Genomic DNA, 21,377 nt, shown 5'->3' on the forward strand with positions numbered 1-21,377 from the left:
GCATTGGTGCATAGATCTATTAAGGATGTCCGTTGAAGCTCCAGTTCTGCTTCCTCAACGTCCAGATCTGCTAATGCAGGGGCCTTGTTATCACAGCCATCTGGAACGGCTGTCTTTGACAGCGTGGCTGTTGAAACCTCTATCCTAAGATCAAAAGGATTCTCACAACAGGTAATTCAGACCATGCTTAGAGCAAGAAAGCCTTCTTCAGCTCGTATTTATCATCGAATATGGCAGGCCTATATTCATTGGTGTAACAAAGGAGGTATGAATCCAAGATCCTTTAAAGTATCCAGGATTTTGGATTTCCTCTAAGCAGGAATTGATAAAGGTTTAAAGGTGGCGTCCTTGAGAGTTCAAGTATCAGCATTAACTGTATGGTTTCAAAGGAAAATTGCTTACCTACAGGATGTGCGTACTTTTTTCCAGGGAATGTTGCACATTCAACCACCGTTTGTTCCTCCTGCAGTACCCTGGCATTTAAATCTGGTTCTTAAAATCCTTCAGGGGGCTCCGTTTGGACCACTTAAGAGAGCAGATCTTAAATGGTTAACGGTTAAAGTTCTCTTTCTACTGACAATGGCGTCAGCTAGAAGAGTGTCAAATATAGGAGCGCTGTTGTGTAAGTCTACTTTTCTGATCTTTTATCCAGATAGAGCAGTTCTCAGAACTAAATCTGGTTATCTTCCGAAGGTGGTCTCAAAGATTCACCTGAACGAAGAAATTGTATTCCCGGCTTTTCAGGTATCGGGACTTTCTGCGGGAGAAGCGTCACTGGACGTAGTCCATGCATTAAGAATTTACGTAGATCATACCAGTGCCATTAGAAAAACAGATTCTCTCTTCATTCTCTACGGATTTCACAAAAGAGGATGGTCTGCTACTAAACAGACGTTAGCAAGATGGCTTTGAATGACGATTTCATAAGCATATTCTCGTGCTGATCTCCCTGTGCCAGCTAATGCCTCTGTGCACTCTACAGGTAGGGTAGGTCCTTCATGGGCAGCACAACATGGTGCTTCAGCAGAACAAATTTGTAAGCAGCCACATGGTCGTCCATTAACACATTCATTAGACATTATGCCTTGGATGCTTTTGAGTCTCATGACGCAGAATTCGGGCAAAAGGTTCTCCTGGCTAATCAGGAGTGTCCCCACCACTAGTAATGGCTTTGGGAATCCCAATGTTATCCCGTGGATAACCTGTGGACCCATCCGGAGAAATATACCATTATGTTAAGAACTTACCGTTGATAACGGAATTTCTCCTATGTCCACAGGGATCACACAATCACTAAGCCTCTTCCCTCTTGTATGGAAGGGTGTGCATGTGTGTTCTTATCGCCTGAATAGGGTTCTACATGGTGCTCCTGCCTAATTGCTGTTAAAACAACTGATTTGACGGAGTCAGTGGGCGGGATTATATGGAGGAGCCCGATACATCCTGGGAGGCCAGAAAGCTCGTGACTATTTGGTGCCATTTCCGCTGTTGCTCCAGCATATCCCAATGTTATCCTGTGGATACCTGTGAACATAGGAGAAATTCCGTTATCAACGGTAAGTTCTTACCATAATGGTATATTTCTCTGTCAGGGGCAGTCATAAGGTCAGCTATGGCTTCAGCTTGGATGGCAAAGGGGGTAGCTGAATGGGGTGACAAACTGGAAAATGGGCTTTCAGCACCTTCTAGGGAGCAGGAATCCCATATAGCTCATATGAAGCAGGCTGCGGTGTTCTTAGAAGAAGCAGCAATAGATATGGGTACTATTGCTTCCAAGTCATCAGCCTTAACGGTAGCGGCTCACAGAACAATTTGGCTATGTACATGGAAAGCTGATTCAGAATCTAAGAAGGTTCTAGAATCTTTGCCTTTTGTTGGGAATATTCTGTTTGGTAAGGAATTGACTGATATTCTGAAGTCAGAAGCGGAATCCAAGAAGGTCAGGTTTCCTGCCAATTATAACCCGAGTCCTAGGGGTTCGGGTTTTCGGCCATTTCGGTGGCAAATCAAAAGGAAAAAGTGATGCTAAGCAACCCCTATAAAATAAGTTTGGTAAGGCAAAGAAGCAATGGACCACCAGAGGGCCAGCTTCCAAACCATCAGCCTCATGGTGCGGGCCTCCGCCTGCGGGACCCCAGTGTTGGGGGCCGACTTCCTCAGTTTGCACACATATGACAGCAGTCGAAAACAGATGCTTGGGTGCAAGAAGTGGTATCTCTGGGTTATGCTTTCCCTTTCTAGAAACAGCCTCCTTGAAGGTTCTTCTGCAACAGTCCATCTCGTATAGAGGCGAAGTCCAGAGCCCTGCGATAAGCAGTTCAGAAATTCCTTCAGTCAGGAGTAATTATTCCAGTACCCCCTGCACAACAGGGACAGGGTTATACTCCAACCTGTTTTTGGTTCAGAAGCCAAATGGGTCATTCCGGCCAATTCTCACTCTCAAGTTGTTAAACAAATACATTTGGGTACCACGGTTCCGCATATTCTTGGCCATGGAACCAAGGGATTACATGGTATCTCTGGATATACAGGATGCTTACCTGCATGTTCCTATAGCATTGTCTCATCAGTGTTACCTCAGGTTCGCCAATCCTCCAGCAACATTTTCAGTTCCAGGCCTTACCCTTTGGGTTAGCCACAGCCCCCAGAGTATTTACCAAGATTATAGTGGGTATGGCAGCTTATCTCCGCAAGCAGGGGATAAGAATTTTTTCATACCTCAACAATCTTTTAATCCTGGCACAATCCCAGGAATTGCTCTTGAGCCATCTCCAACAGACAATAACTTGTCTACAGAACCACGGATGGCTCATAAATTGGGCAAAGTCATCTCTGATTCCGTCACAACGGATGATTCACTTGGGGGCTGTATTGGATTCAAGTCTGCAGAAAATATTTTTACCTTGAAACAAGATATCCAAGGTGCAGTTAATGACTCAGGAATTGTTACACAGTCAAACAGTATCAATTCACGCACTAATGCGAGTGATGGGGTTGATGGTCTCAACATTCGACATGGTGGAGTATGCACAATTCCACTCAAGACCTCTGCAGTGTCTGATTCTGGCCAGATGGAATGGAGCACATCAGACAATAAAGAAACAGACAATGGTACTTCCAGTAAAAGTAAAAAGGTCATTAGCCTGGTGGCTGCAGACATCCCATCTAGACAAGGGGAGACCCTTTTGGATATCAGATTGGGAGGTCCTCATAACAGATACCAGTGTTCAGGGCTGGGGAGCAGTGTCCGGAAAATTTATGGTTCCAAGAACAATGGACCACAAAAGAAAGTTGCCTGCCAATAAACCTGTTGGAACTTCGGGCCATATACATGGCACTGATTCAGGCAAGGGACATTCTGCAAGGAAAACCAGTCCAGATCCGCTCGGACAATGCAACGGCAGTAGCGTACATCAACCATCAGGGAGGAACTTGCAGCCAAAAAGCAATGGATGAAGTAAGTTGCATACTAAAGTGGGCTGAACTCCCATCTCCCAGCATTGTCCGCAGTGTTCGTTCCGGGAGTCCAAAACTGGAAAGTGGACTTTCTCAGTAGACACGCCATTCAAGCAAGTGAATGGGCTTTACACCCAGAAGTATTTCAGACTATAGTAGACAAGTAGGTGTTGCCAGAGGTAGATCTCATGGCATCCCGTCTGAACAACAAAGTACCGGCATACGGGTTAAGAGCAAAGGATGCCGGAGCGATCATTGTGGACGCACTGTCAGTGAAATGGGACTTTCATCTGGCATATCTGTTTCCTCCGATCGCCCTGTTACCCAGGGTGGTGAGGAAAATAAAGCAAGCAAAGGGTGCCGTGATTCTAATAGCTCAGGCTTGGACCAGAAGGCATTGGTACATTGATCTGCAGAGGATGTCGATGGATGCTCCAATTCTGCTCCCTCAACGTCCTGATCTACTGATGCAGGGTCTTTGTTATCACAGGCATCTGGATCGACTGTCTTTGACGGCGTGGCTATTGAAACCCCTATCCTGAAGTCAAGAGGTTTTTCACAACAGGTAATTCAAACTATGCTTAGAGCAAGGAAACCCTCCTCAGCTCGCATTTATCATCGAATATGGCAAGTCTATATTCATTGGTGCAGTGAAAGAAGTATGGACCCAAAATCTTTCAGAGTATCCAGAATCTTAGATTTCCTTCAGGCAGGAATGGATAAGGGTTTGAAGGTGGCTACCTTGAGAGTGCAAGTATCAGCATTGACTGTATGGTTTCAAAAGAAAATTGCCAATTTACAGGATGTGCGTACTTTTTTCCAGGGAATGCTGCACATTCAACCTCCTTTTGTTCCTCCTGCAGTGCCTTGGGATTGAAAGTGTATCTTAAATGGTTGACAGCCAAAGTTCTCTTTCTACTGACTATAGCATCAGCTAGAAGAGTATCAGATTTAGGAGCGCTGTCATTTAAATCTCCTTTTCTGATTTTCTATCCAGATAAAGAAGTTCTCAGAACTAGATCTGGTTATCTTCCTAAGGTGGTATCTAAGTTTCACCTTAACAAAGAAATTGTGGTCCCGGCTTTTCAGGTATCGGGACTTTCTGCGGGAGAAGCGTTGCTGGATGTAGTTTGTGCATTAAGAATCTACGTGGATCGTACCAGTGCCATCAGAAAGACAGATTCTCTCTTCATTCTCTACGGATTTCACAAGAGGGGATGGCCTGCTACTAAACAGACGCTAGCAAGATGGCTTTGAATGACTATTTCAGAAGCATATTCTCAAGCTGATCTCCCAGTTTAGGCTAATGTCTCTTCTCACTCTACATGTAAGGTAGGTCCTTCATGGGCAGCACAACATTTTGCTTCAGCAGAACAGATATGTAAGGCAGCCACATGGTCTTCCATTAACACATTCATTAGACATTATGCCTTGGATACTTTTGCCTCTCATGACCCTGAATTCGGGCATAAGGTTCTCCTGTCTAATCAGGAGCGTCCCCACCACTAAAAATTGCTTTGGAAAGTCCCATTGTTATCCTGTGGATAACCTGTGGACCCATCCGGAGAAATATACATTATGGTAAGAACTTACCGTTGATATCCACAGGTTTCCACAGGGATCCCACCCTGATGCACCTGATTTGAGAATCCTTATACTCACTAAACTCTTCCCTCTTGCATGGAAGGGTGTGCATGTGTGTTCTTCTCTCCTGAATAGGGTTCTACATAATGCTCCTGCCTAAATGCTTTGGAATACAACTGATTTGCCTGAACCAGTGGGCGGGGTTATATGGACGAGCACGTTGCATCTGGGGAGGACTGCAATCTTGTGATCGTTTGGTGCTAATCCGCTGTCGCTCCATCATATCCATTGTTGGACATAGGAGAAATACCGTTATCAACGGTAAGTTCTTACCATAACGTATATATGCAGTGCATCACATTGATCCAATGTCACTCCATCTTTTACAATGTCATTCACATTTACACAGAAATAGTATCTTAGATGTATCCAACAAACTTAATATTCCAACAGAGACAATTAATTTATATGTCTTATATAATTATACCCTTATGTTTTTATCAGTATAATTGCATTAGTTTAATATCCGTATTATTTAGAAATTCTCAAAAATCATCAGTTAGAGCAGAAAGAAGAATAAACTCAGATTTTTAGTCATGATTTAGACGTACTTAAGATAGTTTCTGGCTTATCTTGTTTAATTTAAACTTATTACAAAAATTAGACTATATCTAAGGTTTCATTTAGGCCATTTGCTGTGAGGGTGTTTAATGAATAAATACAAAAGAATTCTCTTCTGGACAGTGACATTTCTATGTCCCCCATATTTGTCTCACAAGTTACTATGGGGGTCATTCCGACCCGTTCGCTCGCTGCGTTTTAACGCAGCAGAGCGAACGGGTCCCTGCTGCGTATGCGCTGGCACCGTAATGCGCCTGCGCATGCCGGACGTCCGAAAGCCGTAACAGGACAGGGATCGCCTCTGCCTGATTGACAGGCAGAGGCTATCGATGGGTGGGAGGGGGCAAAATGGCGGCGTTTGGCCGCCGTTTCGTAGGCCCGGTCCGGCCAACGCAGGCGTGGCCGGACCGAACGGAGGGGTCATACGCAGCCTCTGCGGGGCAGGGAGTGAGGAGTAACTCTCGGCCAGCTCGCTAAAGCTGCGCTGGCCGGGAGCTACTCCTGAAGTGCAAAGGCATGGCAGCTGTGCGATGCCTTTGCACTTCTGCGGGGGGGGCGGCACTAACATGCGGAGCGGGATAGCCCTGTGCAAGGCGTCCCCCCGCATGTCAGGGAACATGATCGTAGCTGTGCTAAATTTAGCACAGCTATGATCAACTCGGAATGACCCCTATAGCTTTTAGTTTGTGGATGCTTTTATCTTCATCCTTCCACTTAAAATGCTTCTTTTCCATATGCTTGCAACGGTTGCATGGGTAGTATCCCTTTCTTTTAGTTAAAAAGTTCTAATCTTGTTCTTGTTTTTTTTCTGGGGTTGATTTGGCTGGTCTACTCAGTGTCAACAGGTTCTTGAGAGTAAGAGCTCTTCTTAATACTAAATTGTTTTTTTTTGGCAGATGGGGGCCAACGATCTGGTCTCTCAGCATTATGTTCCAATGAGATTCAAGTACTTTTTATTATTTTCTGTTTAATTGTGTAATGAATAATCTTGTATTGGCAGTAGATGCCTTGGCCTTTTCTTTCTTTTTGAAAAGCAGTTCTTCCCTTTTCTTTTCCGCTGCCTTCATTGATTTATATCTTGTTTGCGATGTATCCTCTTTCTACAAACATCTTTCACTTACGTCCTAGAGGATGCTGGGGTCCACATTAGTACAATGGGGTATAGACGGGTCCACTAGGAGCCACTGGCACTTTAAGAGTTCAATAGTGTGGGATGGCTCCTCCCTCTATGCCCCTCCTACCAGACCCAGTTTTGAATATGTGCCCAGAGGTGCCGGTCATAGCTAGGGGAGCTCCATAGGAGTTTTTCTAGTTTTATCGTTTTTATAAGAGTTTGACACAGGGAGGCTGCTTGCAGCCGCCTCCCTGCTTCGTGGGACTTAGGGGGGGAGTAGTGTCCAGTCCGCTGACAGGACACTGAGCTCCTGAGGGTGATGATCATTAGCCGCCCCAGGCGACCGCTCACTCCTGCAGCATGCCGCCACCCCCTAACAGAGCCAGAAGATTCCGGTGGCGAGTGAGTCACCGCCCCGCCTAGCAAGCGGGGAGCCGGTGTGAAGATGGCGGCAACAGGGTGGGAGTGCTGTATTAACTACGCTCCGGAGGCTCAGCGGTACATAGTGCACGCTGTGAGGGGCGCCCTGAGCCAGCGCCTACACCCTACACTGGTCACCAAGGCTGTCAGGGACCTCGCTAAAGCTGCCAGCACAATTCCTCAGGCCAGTATAAAGAAGTGAAGAGCGGGAAGCAGCACCATGTTCAGGGGGCGGAGCTTCTCAGAGCGGACCCAGCAGCATTCAGCGCCATTTTCCTGCCTGCAGATCTAGTACAGAGACGCTGACAGGGAGAGCTGTCCCTCCACGCAACTCCAGCTAACCTGTGCAGTACCTGGGATCTTAACGTGGTGTTACAGTTTCTCCAATCGGATTGGTTAAAACCTCTACAGGAGGTTGAAGTCAAGTTTCTCACATGGAAGGCTGTCACTTTGTTGGCCTTAGCTTCTGCTCGACGCGTGTCGGAGTTGGAGGCTTTGTCTTGTAAAAGCCCCTATTTGATCTTCCATGAAGATGGAGCCGAGCTCCGGACCATCCTATTGTGGTGCCAGTGGCGGCTGACTCCTCAATTCCATCAAAGTCCTTGGATGTTGTAAGGGCCCTGAAAATCTATGTGAAGAGGACTGCTCGTCACAAAAAAACGGACGCTCTGTTTGTCCTGTATGATCCCAAGAAACTTGGTTGTCTTGCTTCTAAGCAGACGATCTCTCTCTGGATCAGGTTCACTATCAAGCATGCATATTCTACGGCAGGACTGCCATGTTCAAAGTCTGTTAAGACCCACTCTACTCGTAAGGTGGGTTCTTCCTCGGCGGCTGCCCGGGGTGTTTCGGATTTACAGATTTGCCGAGCGGCTACTTGGTCTGGGTCAAACATGTTTGCTAAGTTCTACAAGTTCGTTACTTTGGCCTCTGAGGACCTAAAGTTTGGTCAATTGGTTCTGCAGGAGCCTCCGCACTCTCCTTCCCGTTCTGGGAGCTTTGGTACATCCCCATGGTACTAATGTGGACCCCAGCATCCTCTAGGACGTAAGAGAAAATAGGATTTTAAAATCCTTTTATCGTAGTCTGTAGAGGATGCCGGGCGCGCGCCCAGCGCTTCGTTATCCTGCAGTGGTTACTTGTTTCAGTACTGCTTTGTTCTTAGGTAAGTACTGCGTTATGAGTGTAATTCCAAGTTGATCGCAGCAGGAATGTTGTTAGCAGTTGGGCAAAACCATGTGCACTGCAGGGGAGACAGATATAACATGTGCAGAAAGAGTTAGATTTGGGTGGGTTATTTTATTTCTGTGCAGGGTAAATACTGGCTGCTTTATTTTTACACTGCAAATTAGATTGTAGATTGAATACACCACACCCAAATCTAACTCTCTCTGCACATGTTAAATATGCCTCCCCTGCAGTGCACATGGTTTTGCCCAACTGCTAACAAATTCCTGCTGCGATCAACTTGGAATTACCCCCTATGACTTGATTCAGTAATGTTATTCAGCCGTTGCTGAGTTTCAAGCTTGTTAGCTTGGTGTGCCTTGTTTGTGTGAGCTGGTGTGAATCTCGCCACTATCTGTGTAAAATCTTTCTCTCAAATTTGTCCGTCTCCTCGGGCACAGTTTCTAGACTGAGTCTGGTAGGAGGGGCATAGAGGGAGTAGCCAGCCCACACTATTGAACTCTTGTGCCAGTGGCTCCTAGTGGACCCGTCTATACCCCATGGTACTAATGTGGACTCCAGTATCCTCTATGGACTATGAGAAAAGGATTTTTACAATTTCTGACTGTTCAAAAAATCTTCAATACTTTTACAGTTTTTATTTAACCTCAAGAACTGTGCAAATGGAGTACAGGTATTACTTTTTTCAAATTGGCAGATGATAGCTATTCCATGGTATATAGCTGTTTTTGTCTGTTTCTTTAAAGAATGTTTTGGTCTAAATCCCTTTATTGCTCATACCTTCCAAAATAACATCCAGATAATCAATAGACACTTCATTTGTTTTAAATGGAAATTTCAAATTGTACTTATTTTGATGGATATGTTTCAGAAATGTCTTAATACTTTCTTCATCTCCTTCACAGACAAATATAAGGTTGTCAATGTATGTTCTGTAGAATTTTACATGTTCTTTCTCGAAACTCGACCCATAGATGAATTGTTCTACCCGCTCACCCATATGGATGTTGGCATATGCTGGGGTTACCTTTATCCCCATGGCTGTATTTGTACATAATAGACATCTTCAAAGATAAAATAATTATGTTTTAGTATGTATTGTAGGGCTTCTAGTAAGAATTCTTTTTTTGGTTTCTGGTATTTCTGGATCCCTGACGAAAATATTTGCCACCACCTTTAACCCATTATCATGTGGAATGGAAGAGTATAAAGATTGTACATCTATTATTATCCATTTGCATATAGATTTCAATTTGAATGTATTACTGTAGCTCTCTTAGTAAACTTGTAGAATCTTGAAGAAACAATTTTTGTTCTTTTACATACTCTTGAAGATTTAGGGTCTAATCCAAGGTTGATTGCAAAACAGCATTCTCCTATAATGGGCAAAACCATGTGCACTGCAGGTGGGACAGATATAACATGTGCAGAGAGAGTTAGATTTGGGTGGGTTATATTGTTTCTGTACAGGGTAAATACTGGCTGCTTTATTTTTAGGTTTTAGAATTTTTACATTATATTTTAGATTTCAATTTGATCACACCCCACCCAAATCTAACTCTCTCTGCACACATATCTGCCCCATCTGCAGATATAATATGTTTTTGCCCATTAGAGGAAAATGTTATTTTGCAATCAACCTTTAATTAGGCCCCTAGATCCAAATAATGAGATGTATTGGCGGTTATTGACTCAATTCCCCAAATTTTTGGTGACTGTCGACGTCAAAAATATTACATAAAGAGAACATACAAGCTACACACATATAAGTCGCTATACTTGCAAATATGCGCAGCGAGCACAGCAATATATGGTAACACACGCATTTACACGGACATGCCACAGAGATGGATTCGACACTTATCTCATACAGTACATAATTATAATAATATCAAGCGCCAGACATCAAGATGATTTAAAATGATATATAATGAAGTAATGTCATGTATGTGTATTGTTTGAACGAAACCAGATAGACCGGTCATGTTTACTATTGAAGCAACCAGATTGATGTGTAGATTCATTTGATGGTTGTTGTGAAGTAGTGGGACATTGCAGCGGATAATTATGATTACATGTATGAAAGCTAAAAATCACTCTTATTTGGACAGTGGACAGGAAGCTCAGGCCAGCCCCTTTGGATGTCTTCAAGGCTGAACCTGATTAGCACATACAAAGAAACTAGTGACTCATCATGAATGAGAGAAAGTCCCCTCCCCCAAACTAGATAACACATTGCTGATCACACAGGAAGGCAGTTCCTGTTTTTTGGTCTCAGAGAAAGATGGAGTCCCAGCATTACTTTACAGAGAGAGAGAGTGATATGGAAAGACAAATTTATATTACTGAAGGATAATGGTATACTATGCTGGCATGTAACTGTATGTATTAACTGCTTACTGTGTGAGTTGTAATCATGTAATTATAGGTATACTGTACATTGTAATATATATTGAATCCATATCCTTTTAATAACAAATATATACATCAATGAGCTTTGGAACTCAGATAATGTGTGGGTGTATTGTTTTCTCTGATGGGATGCAGTGTTTTGCGATGTACAGCGCACATTCATGGCACATGGTAATAAGATGTGCAGGCGTTTACAATATATATATAAGAGCGGGCATTTTAAATATTTGTGAGGAAACAATTTGGCATTCACATGACCTGGAGGGTTTTTCTTATCTTTGTGAATTTTGGAACTTTTGTAGAAAGTTGCAATCTTCGGGTGTTTTACATAGAGTGCATGTATTCAAACTCTTATTTTTTTTATAATTTTATTGTTTTTTGCTTGAGTGAGCAACTCCTCTAATTTTACTTTATACATCTGTGTGGGTTCTTCTGTCAAAACCTCATACAGTATGTTGATTTATTTGATATATTCATCTTTATTCTTTATTACCACTCCCCTCCTTTATCAGCTGTTTTAATCAATAAACTATTATTCTTTTGGAGCTGTTTTACCACCTTCTTTATTTCCATTGACAAATTATTTGGTAGATGTTTTCTTGTGTTTTTTTAGTTTTCTAAAATCTTCTTTGACCAGATCATAAAAGGTCTCTATATGGCTACCTTTTGAGTCAACTGGGTAGTATCTTGAGGGTGGAGCTACTAAGAGTATTTCTTCTGGTTTGTACGATAATTTAGGAACTGAGTTTTTGAGAAAATGTTTTTGTAAGGTGAGTCCTCTGATGTATTTTTTGAGGTCAATAAATTAGTTGAAAAAAATTATGTGATTATCTGGTGCAAACTTCAGTCCTCTCTTAATATTCTGACCCCAGATAGCTAATAATTCCTTCTGGGAAACGTTGATGACATCTGTCTTTGATGTATTGCTAGTGAAGATAACATTTTCTTTTTTTTTCTGAGTATTTTCCACTTACTCTTTTTCCTCTTCTATTTTTAGTCATCTTTTTGTACTTTGTGGAGAGTCCAACCTTCAATGGACTTCTTCTATTCCCTGCAACAAAAATCTGGGATGATTCTCCTTACTCTTTTCTAAACAATTATTAGAATATATGGTCGAGGGTGATGGAGATCTGAATACTGTTTCTCCAGTTTCCATTGGAAGATTATCTCTTTCGTTGTGGGGATCTTTAGGAGTTTCTTCTATTATATCTGCTCTCTATTTCTGTCAGCCTCTTTGGGGTCTTCTATCAGTAGTACTTTTCAATTGTGATCTTTCCCCTTGATATCTCCTACTTTCAGGCCCCTGTTCATAGTCACTTCTTATTCTTGATCTCCTATATGGCTTTTTAAAATTTGAACCGTAATGATTGGGGTCCCATTTACAATTTTTTTTATTCTGTCTTTAATAAATGTAGGCTGATCTGACAAATTGGCATGATAATGTGCAAGTGTGTACCCAGCTTTAGAGAGTGTTAGAGAAGAGAGTGTTAGATACAGTAAGTAAAAGCAGCTACTACAGTATGTGTTAAGTGTGTGACATGGGTGAGAGATAATAAATGTGTTTAAAAGTGGTACATTGATACAAAAAACTAACAAATAGGGTGCTGTAAAGTGCTAAAATAACTGTTACATTATGATGCCCTGAAGCAGCCTGACCAAACCAACTCAGGGGGCCCTAGACTTGAACTGTGAGAATGTTAGAGACCTACCCAATGATGATGTTACCTGGAAGCGACAGGTAGGCCCTTGGCCAAAATGATGCAACGAACTTCACATTTATCCATTTATCACGTTTATTCTGAATGGTAACCATTATCTTTTATTTTAGCTATGTACTGTAGACATTATGACTGGCTACATTTTGATTGTCAACATTTTGACTGTGCCTACATTTTGCTAGTCGAAATTTTGTCTGGGTCTAAATTTTAACTGTCAATTTAATGATTCTGTTGACCTCTTGTCAGTGTTGACCTTTTGGCTGTCTACATTTTGACCATGTCGACTGTCAGTCGACATTTTGGTATTGACCTTATGATTGTCTAGCTTTTCAATATTTTGACTACAGTACATGCCATTTGAACCAATTGCAATGAACGCATTTTGAACCCATTTATACTGTACATATTATTGACTCTTTCTATTGATTAAACCCAGTGCCGTTTCTTGCGGCGGGCGGGCCGTGCAATCGCACGGGGCGCCCGCCGCAACACCTGCCAGCTACAATAGCTGCTCCCCCTGTTCCCATCTGCAGTACTCCGCTCGGAGGTGGAGCTTCGCAATATTACGCGGTTGCGTTGTGACGTTACGACGATATCGCATCATTTTGTGAAGCTCCGCTCCCCTGAACGTAGTACTGCGGACGGGAGGTGCGGCTTATACGCGCGCGCGTGTCTGTGTTGACCAGCATGGGAGCGGGAGGGGGGAGACCAGTTTACAGAGTGCTAGCAGCTGCTGGCTGTGCCGTTTGTTTGTAGAGGGGAAGAATGAGCATATGTGTGTGTTTATAAATATGCTGTTTGTGTATATCATGTCATGTGTGTATATGCCTTTTTTGTGTTTATAATGCTGTATGTGTATCTGTATGTATGTTATGTGTACGTGTATGCCCTGTGTTTGTTTTGTAAGTATGCTGTGTGTATGTATGCAAATTCAGTGCCGTATGCCCTGTGTTTGTTTTGTAAGAATGCTGTGTGTATGTATGCAAATTCAGTGCCGTTTATTGCAGTGGGTGAGCCGTGCAATCGCATGGGCCGCCCGCCGTGGCACTTCTGTGACTCCATGCTTCCCCCTCCTCCGTCTTCCAGAGTAACCCACTTGGGGGCGGAGTTTCACGGAATGATGCAATTGCGTTGTGACGTCACGTCGCAACCGTGTCAGTCCGTGAAACTCCATCTCCCGAGCGGAGTACTGAGGAAGAGGGGGAGCCGCTGCCAAGCTACAAGGAGAGAGAGGTGGACGGTGCGAGGAGGGGACTGGAGAGGCGTGCCGAAGAGCGGGAAATGCCTCTGCAAAACGTAAGTATTAGTATCTCTCGATGGGGACTCTACCTGCCGTAATGTGTAAAATAAGGACACTTGCCTGCCGTCATGTGTAAAATGGGAACTCTTGCCTGCCGTAATGTGGGGATTTAATGCATCTAGGGCATTGCAGTGTGTGGCATAATATTGTGCAGGGGGAATTACTGTGTGGGGCTTAATGTGGTAGATTTTTTTTTTCCTATGGTGGCCGTGATCTGTAGGTGCAGGGTCAAAAACTGGGGTGTAAGGTAGTCTTTTCAGATGGGGTCACGCCCCATTTTAACGGACCACGCCCATTTTCATGAAGCCACGCCCCTTGCCGGGAGTTTTTTTTATATATATATATATATATATATATATATATATATATATATCTGGGGGGACATTTTTAAATCTCGCACTGGGAGACAAATTGGCTAGAAACAGCCATGGTTAAACCTGTGCAAAAATAGACTTTCCCTATTCCAATTTCCTAATCATGGCAGCAATAGAGATGAATATGTGATTGATCAAAAGTTACATTCAGAATCATGGAGAAAGTCCTGCATAGAAAGAGCTAGCGCTTGGAGATAATGTCATTTACAAGTCCCACCACAGCATGTGACCACTGTAACATCATCGACCCTGGCAATAAGCGAGGTTGGACTGCCGTCTTACCTTGGTCACACCCGGGATAGATCCATGTACAAAATCCTGGATGTGACCAGGCAATGCAATGTGAAAGCGATATAAGTGACGCCGAAGTAATGATCCATATATTCTCTGCTTTGCCTTCTCTGGTCCATGTTCATTGTGGTGCACACAATTATACCAAATAGCAGAATGCTGCTTTTCTATAGGCTAAATGACTAGAAGATTGAACACATGTGTAATGCTATTAAAATAAAGCTATTTTATATATCACTATAATCCAATTATTTATTATATTTTCCTATGGGTATCAGCAAATCTAGCAAGTATATTTTACAGTGTGTGGGTGGGTGGGAGAAGTAAAAATGTAAATTATTATACAGTTACTTTCATTGTAGCTCTGAATTGATTGTTTCAACTGAGATTTGTATTGTAGTTTAAAACTATCTAAATACAGCTCTTAATAAATATATATATATATATATACACACACATAGTGTGTGTGTGTGTGTGTGTGTGTGTGTGTGTGTGTGTGTGTGTGTGTGTATATATATATATATATATATATATATATATATATATATTTAAAAAGAAAGATCATAAAATCATTAAGATGGAGTGAAAATCAGAGAAAGTTGGAAAGCTGCTATACAGTACCATGTAGAACATGTCTTCCTAATTTCTCTAACGTCCTAGTGGATGCTGGGGACTCCGTAAGGACCATCGGGAATAGACGGGCTCTGCAGGAGACTGAGCACTCTAAAGAAAGATTTGGTACTATCTGGTGTGCACTGGCTCCTCCCTCTATGCCCCTCCTCCAGACCTCAGTTAGAATCTGTGCCCGGCCAGAGCTGGGTACTTTTAGTAAGCTCTCCTGAGCTTACTAAGAAAGAAAGTATTTTAGTTAGGTTTTTTTATTTTCAGAGAGCTTCTGCTGGCAACAGACTCTCTGCTACGTGGGACTGAGGGGAGAGAAGCAAACCTACTAAATGCGGCTAGGTTGCGCTTCTTAGGCTACTGGACACCATTAGCTCCAGAGGGATCGAACACAGGTACCTAACTTTGATCGTCCGTTCCCGGAGCCGCGCCGCCGTCCCCCTCACAGAGCCAGAAGCAGCAGAAGCATGAAGACATCGAAATCGGCGGCAGAAGACTCCTGTCTTCACTTAAGGTAGCGCACAGCACTGCAGCTGTGCGCCATTGCTCCCGCAGCACACCCACACACTCCGGTCACTGTAGGGTGCAGGGCGCAGGGGGGGGCGCCCTGGGCAGCAATTAAGATACCTGATGGCAAAAATAGACATATATACAGTAAGGCACTGTATATATGTACGAGCCCCCGCCATTTTTACATATAAGACGCGAGACAGAAGCCCGCCGCTGAGGGGGCGGGGCCTTCCTCAGCACACCAGCGCCATTTTCTCTTCACAGCTCCGCTGGAAGGACGCTCCCCAGGCACTCCCCTACAGTATACAGGTGCAATAGAGGGTAAAAAAGAGAGGGGGGGGCACATAAATTTAGGCGCAGAAGTATATAAAACAGCAGCTACTTGGTAAACTCTAAGGTACAGTGTAATCCCGGGGTTATATAGCGCTGGGGTGTGTGCTGGCATACTCTCGCTCTGTCTCCACAAAAGCCTTTGTGGGGTCCTGTCCTCAGTCAGAGCGTTCCCTGTGTGTGTGCGGTGTGTCGGTACGCCTGTGTCGACATGTTTGATGAGGAAGGATACGTGGAGGCAGAACAAGTGCAAACAAATGTGGTGTCTCCCCCGACGGGGGATGGATATGTGGAAGGTATTAAATGATAATGTAAGCTCCTTGCATAACAGATTGGATAAAGCTGTAGCCTTGGGACAGTCAGGGTCTCAACCCATGCCTGATCCCACAGCGCAGAGGCCGTCAGGGTCTCAAAAGCGCCCAATATCCCAGTTAGTTGACACAGATGTCGACACGGAATCTGATTCCAGTGTCGATGACGATGATGCGAAGTTGCAGCCTAAAATGACTAAAGCCATCCGCTACATGATTGTAGCAATGAAGGATGTATTACACATTTCTGAGGAAAATCCTGTCCCTGACAAGAGGATTTAGATGTATGGGGAGAAAAAGCAAGAAGTGACTTTTCCCCCGTCACATGAATTGAATGAATTATGTGAAAAGGCGTGGTATTCCCCTGATAGGAAGGTGATAATTTCCAAGAGGTTACTTATGGCGTATCCTTTCCCACCAACGGACAGGTTACGCTGGGAATCCTCCCCTAGGGTAGACAAGGCGTAGACACGCTTGTCTAAGGAGGTGGCCCTGCCGTCTCAGGATACGGCCGCCCTAAAGGATCCTGCGGATAGAAAGCAGGAAGCTATCCTGAAGTCTGTTTACACACATTCTGGTACACTGCTGAGGCCAGCAATTGCTTCGGCCTGGATGTGTAGTGCGGTAGCGGCATGGATGGATACTCTGTCTGAGGAGATAGATACCCTGGACAGGGATACTGTTCTAATGACCCTGGCACATATCAAGGACGCGGTCCTATATATGCGGGATGCCCAGAGGGACATTTGCCTGCTGGGCTCTAGAGTAAACGCAATGTCCATTTCTGCCAGAAGGGTCTTATGGACTCAGCAATGGACAGGGGATACCGACTCTAAAAAACACATGGAGGTTTTACCTTATAAGGGTGAGAAATTGTTTGGGGACGGTCTCTCAGACCTAGATTCAACAGCTACGGCTGGGAAGTCAAATTTCTTGCCTTATGTTCCTTCACAGCCTAAGAAAGCACTGTATTACCAAATGCAGTCCTTTCGTTCTCAGAAGAGCAAGAAAGTCAGAGGTGCATCCTTTCTTGCCAGAAGCAGGGGTAAGGGAAAGAGGCTGCACCATGCAGCTAGTTCCCAGCAACAAAAGTCCTCCCCGGCTTCCACTAAATCCACCGCATGACGCTGGGGCTCCACAGGCGGAGCCAGGAGCCGTGGGGGCGCGTCTCCGACATTTCAGACACCAGTGGGTTCGCTCACAGGTGGATCCTTGGGCTATATAGATTGTGTCTCAGGGATACAAGCTGGAATTCGAGGTGACGCCCCCTCACCGTTACCTAAAATCGGCCTTGCCAGCTTCCCCCATGGAAAGGGAGGTAGTGTTGGTGGCAATTTACAAACTTTTTCTCCAGCAGGTGGTGGTAGAGGTTCCCCCCCTTCAACAGGGAAGGGGCTACTATTCCACTATGTTTGTGATACCGAAACCGGACGGTTCGGTCAGACCCATTTTGAATTTAAAATCCCTGAACATTTATCTGAAGAAATTCAAGTTCAAAATGGAATCGCTCAGAGCGGTCATTGCAAGCATGGAAGAGGGGATTTTATGGTGTCTCTGGACATCAAGGATGCTTACTTGCATGTCCCCATTTATCCACCTCATCAGGAGTACCTCAGGTTTGTGGTACAGGACTGTCATTACCAATTCCAGACGTTGCCGTTTGGCCTGTCCACGGCACAGAGAATATTTACCAAGGTGATGGCGGAAATGATGGTGCTCCTTCGGAAGCAAGGGGTTACCATTATCCCATACTTGGACGATCTCCTCATAAAGGCGAGGTCCAGGGAGCAGTTGCTGTTCAGCGTAGCACACTCTCAGGAAGTGTTGCATCAGCACGGCTGGATTCTGAATATTCCAAAGTCGCAGCTGATTCCTACGACGCGTCTGCCCTTCCCGGGCATGATTCTGGACACAGACCAGAAGAAGGTGTTTCTCCCGGAGGAGAAGGCTCAGGAGCTCGTGACTCTGGTCAGAGACCTCCTAAAACCGAAACAGGTGTCGGTGCATCACTGCACGCGAGTCCTGGGAAAGATGGTGGCGTCATACGAAGCCATTCCCTTCGGCAGGTTCCATGCGAGGATCTTTTAGTGGGATCTGCTGGACAAGTGGTCCGGATCGCATCTTCAGATGCATCGGATGATCACCCTGTCCCCCAGGGCCAGGGTGTCTCTTCTGTGGTGGCTGCAGAGTGCTCACCTCCTTGAGGGCCGCAGATTCGGCATACAGGACTGGGTCCTGGTGACCACGGATGCAAGCCTCCGAAGCTGGGGAGCAGTCACTCAAGGAAGAAACTTCCAAGGTCTGTTGTCAAGTCAGGAGACTTGTCTGCACATAAATATTCTGGAGCTACGGGCCATATACAACGCCCTGAGTCAAGCGGAGCCTCTGCTTCGAGAACAACCAGTGCTGATTCAGTCAGACAACATCACGGCGGTCGCCCAATACTCATTGTTCCGGATTGGCCAAGAAGGAAGGTACCCGGAACTGCAAGAAATGCTCACAGAGGACCCATGGCCTCTGCCTCTCAGACAGGACCTGTTGCAACAGGGGCCCTGTCTGTTCCAAGACTTACCGCGGCTGCGTTTGACGGCATGGCGGTTGAACGCCGGATCCTAGCAGAAAAGGGCATTCCGGATGAAGTTATTCCTACGCTGATAAAGGCTAGGAAGGGACGTGACAGCAAAACATTATCATTGTATATGGCGAAAATATGTTGCTTTGTGTGAGGCCAGGATGGCCCCTACAGAGGAATTCCAGCTGGGTCGACTCCTACACTTCATACAGTCAGGTGTGACTATGGGCCTAAAATGAGGGTCCATAAAGGTCCAGATTTCGGCCCTATCCATTTTCTTTCAAAAAGAACTGGCTTTACTGCCTGAGGTTCAGACGTTTGTTAAGGGAGTACTGCATATTCAGCCTCCTTTTGTGCCACCAGTGGCACCTTGGGATCTTAACGTGGTGTTGGATTTCCTGAAATCCCACTGGTTTGAGCCACTTAAGACAGTGGAGCTAAAGTATCTCACGTGAAAAGCGGTCATGCTGTTGGCCTTAGCCTCAGCTAGGCGTGTGTCAGAATTGGCGGCTTTGTCATGTAAAAGCCCCTATCTGGTTTTCCATATGGACAGGGCAGAATTGCGGACTCGTCCGCAATTTCTCCCGAAGGTGGTGTCATATTTTCATTTGAACCAACCTATTGTGGTGCCTGCGGCTACTCGTGACTTGGAGGATTCCAAGTTGCTTGACGTAGTCAGGGCTTTGAAGGTTTATGTAACCAGAACGGCGGGAGTCAGGAAGACTGACTCGTTGTTTATCCTGTATGCGCCCAACAAGCTGGGTGCTCCTGCTTCAAAGCAAACTATTGCTCGCTGGATCTGTAACACGATTCAGCAGGCTTATATTGTGGCAGGATTGCCTCATCCAAAATCAGTGAAAGCCCATTCCACAAGGAAGGTGGGCTCTTCTTGGGCGGCTGCCCGAGGGGTCTCGGCATTACAGCTTTGCCGAGCTGCTACTTGGTCGGTTTCAAACACTTTTGCGAAATTCTACAAGTTTGATACCCTAGCTGAGGAGGACCTTGTGTTTGCCCATTCGGTGCTGCAGAGTCAACCGCACTCTCCCGCCCGTTTGGGAGCTTTGGTATAATCCCCATGGTCCTTACGGAGTCCCCAGCATCCACTAGGACGTTAGAGAAAATAAGAATTTACTCACCGGTAATTCTCGGTAATTCTATTTCTCATAGTCCGTAGTGGATGCTGGGCGCCCGTCCCAAGTGCGGACTTTCTGCAATACATGTATATAGTTATTGCTTAATAAAGGGTTATAGTTATGTGGAGTGATGCTCAGTTGTTGTTTATACTGTTAACTGGGTAAGTTTATCACGAGTTATACGGTGTGATTGGTGTGGCTGGTATGAGTCTTAGCCTGGATTCCAAAATCCTTTCCTTGTAATGTCAGCTCTTCCGGGCACAGTTTCCTTAACTGAGGTCTGGAGGAGGGGCATAGAGGGAGGAGCCAGTGCACACCAGATAGTACTAAATCTTTCTTTAGAGTGCCCAGTCTCCTGCGGAGCCCGTCTATTCCCCATGGTCCTTACGAAGTCCCCAGCATCCACTACGGACTACGAGAAATAGAATTACCGGTGAGTAAATTCTTATTTTCTTCCTAATTTATACAATAAGGAGAGATGGTAGTACAGAAGTCAGGAAGGAAATTTTTTTTCAAATCAGTTTGACAGATATTTGACTGTAATTTATTGTATTCATTGTAGTTATATTTTGTACTTTTAGCTGCAAACACATTTTTAATGAGGCTGTATAATTAATTTTAGATTTTTCAACCCTTATTGACCTGTAGGCCTTATGTACAGATCCTGTGTGTGCATCTGTACTTAAAGGAAAAAATTGGAAACTGTGGTGACATCTCATGCTTTGCACAATGATATTAAATGACAGTCCATAGATTTTCTCACAGTTGTCTTTACATTCTATTCCACAGGGTCTCCTTGCTCAATGTGATACGGTCGAAGGAAACATTAGCCAAGAAATTGTTAAGCTTCAGTCTCAAAATGTGGCTCTGTCAAAGTAAGGGTCATGATATGACATGTTGATAGAGTAAAACAATCGACTCCAACAAAGACTTGCTACTCTATTCTTTATGGAAGTAGAAGAATAATAATCTTGGAATATGTATTGTATCTTACTGTATACAAAGCACTGAAAGAAAATAAAGGAAACACCTAATTTTCTCTGGAAACCTGATGTATAATTATATAGAAAACAAGGTTACTGTTATTACCCACCGGGCGGGACGTATCGGACGCAGGTACCAGTCATTGCCAGGTGACCAGCACACTGTGACTCTTTCGACCGACCGGACTGACAGTACCAGCCGGTGCCTATAAACACGGTAGCCGCTATGTTTGCTGGGAGGCACTGGGTGCCTGGCAACCAAGACACTCGGTGCAGACTGTGTTCCTGATTGCTAGGTAACGTTACAGAAGCAGCTTCCGGCTCTCAGCCTGAATGAGTTGACTGCAAGTCATTTGTAATTCACTGCTCCCCCTCACTACCTGCTTGCTGATTGGTCGAATACCCTTATATATCCAGCCTGGCCACTCCCTCTGTGCTG

General features: G+C 44.6%; 1 protein-coding gene across 6 annotated transcripts in view; it reads left to right on the forward strand.

Annotated features, from left to right (window-relative positions):
- The window catches only part of BAG1 (BAG cochaperone 1), a 253,268-nt gene extending 232,266 nt beyond the window's left edge, over positions 1 to 21,002 (forward strand). For all 6 annotated transcript variants that reach the window (XM_063922747.1, XM_063922749.1, XM_063922748.1 and 3 more), the window contains one exon: positions 20,745 to 21,002. In XM_063922747.1, coding sequence (XP_063778817.1) covers positions 20,745 to 20,834 — 90 coding nt within the window. In that variant the 3' untranslated portion in view covers positions 20,835 to 21,002. The remainder of the gene's footprint in view (positions 1 to 20,744) is intronic.
- The last annotated feature ends 375 nt before the right edge of the window (positions 21,003 to 21,377 follow it).

Source organism: Pseudophryne corroboree, chromosome 5, assembly GCF_028390025.1.
Source record: "Pseudophryne corroboree isolate aPseCor3 chromosome 5, aPseCor3.hap2, whole genome shotgun sequence".
In the NCBI taxonomy this organism is placed as follows: Eukaryota; Metazoa; Chordata; class Amphibia; order Anura; family Myobatrachidae; genus Pseudophryne; species Pseudophryne corroboree.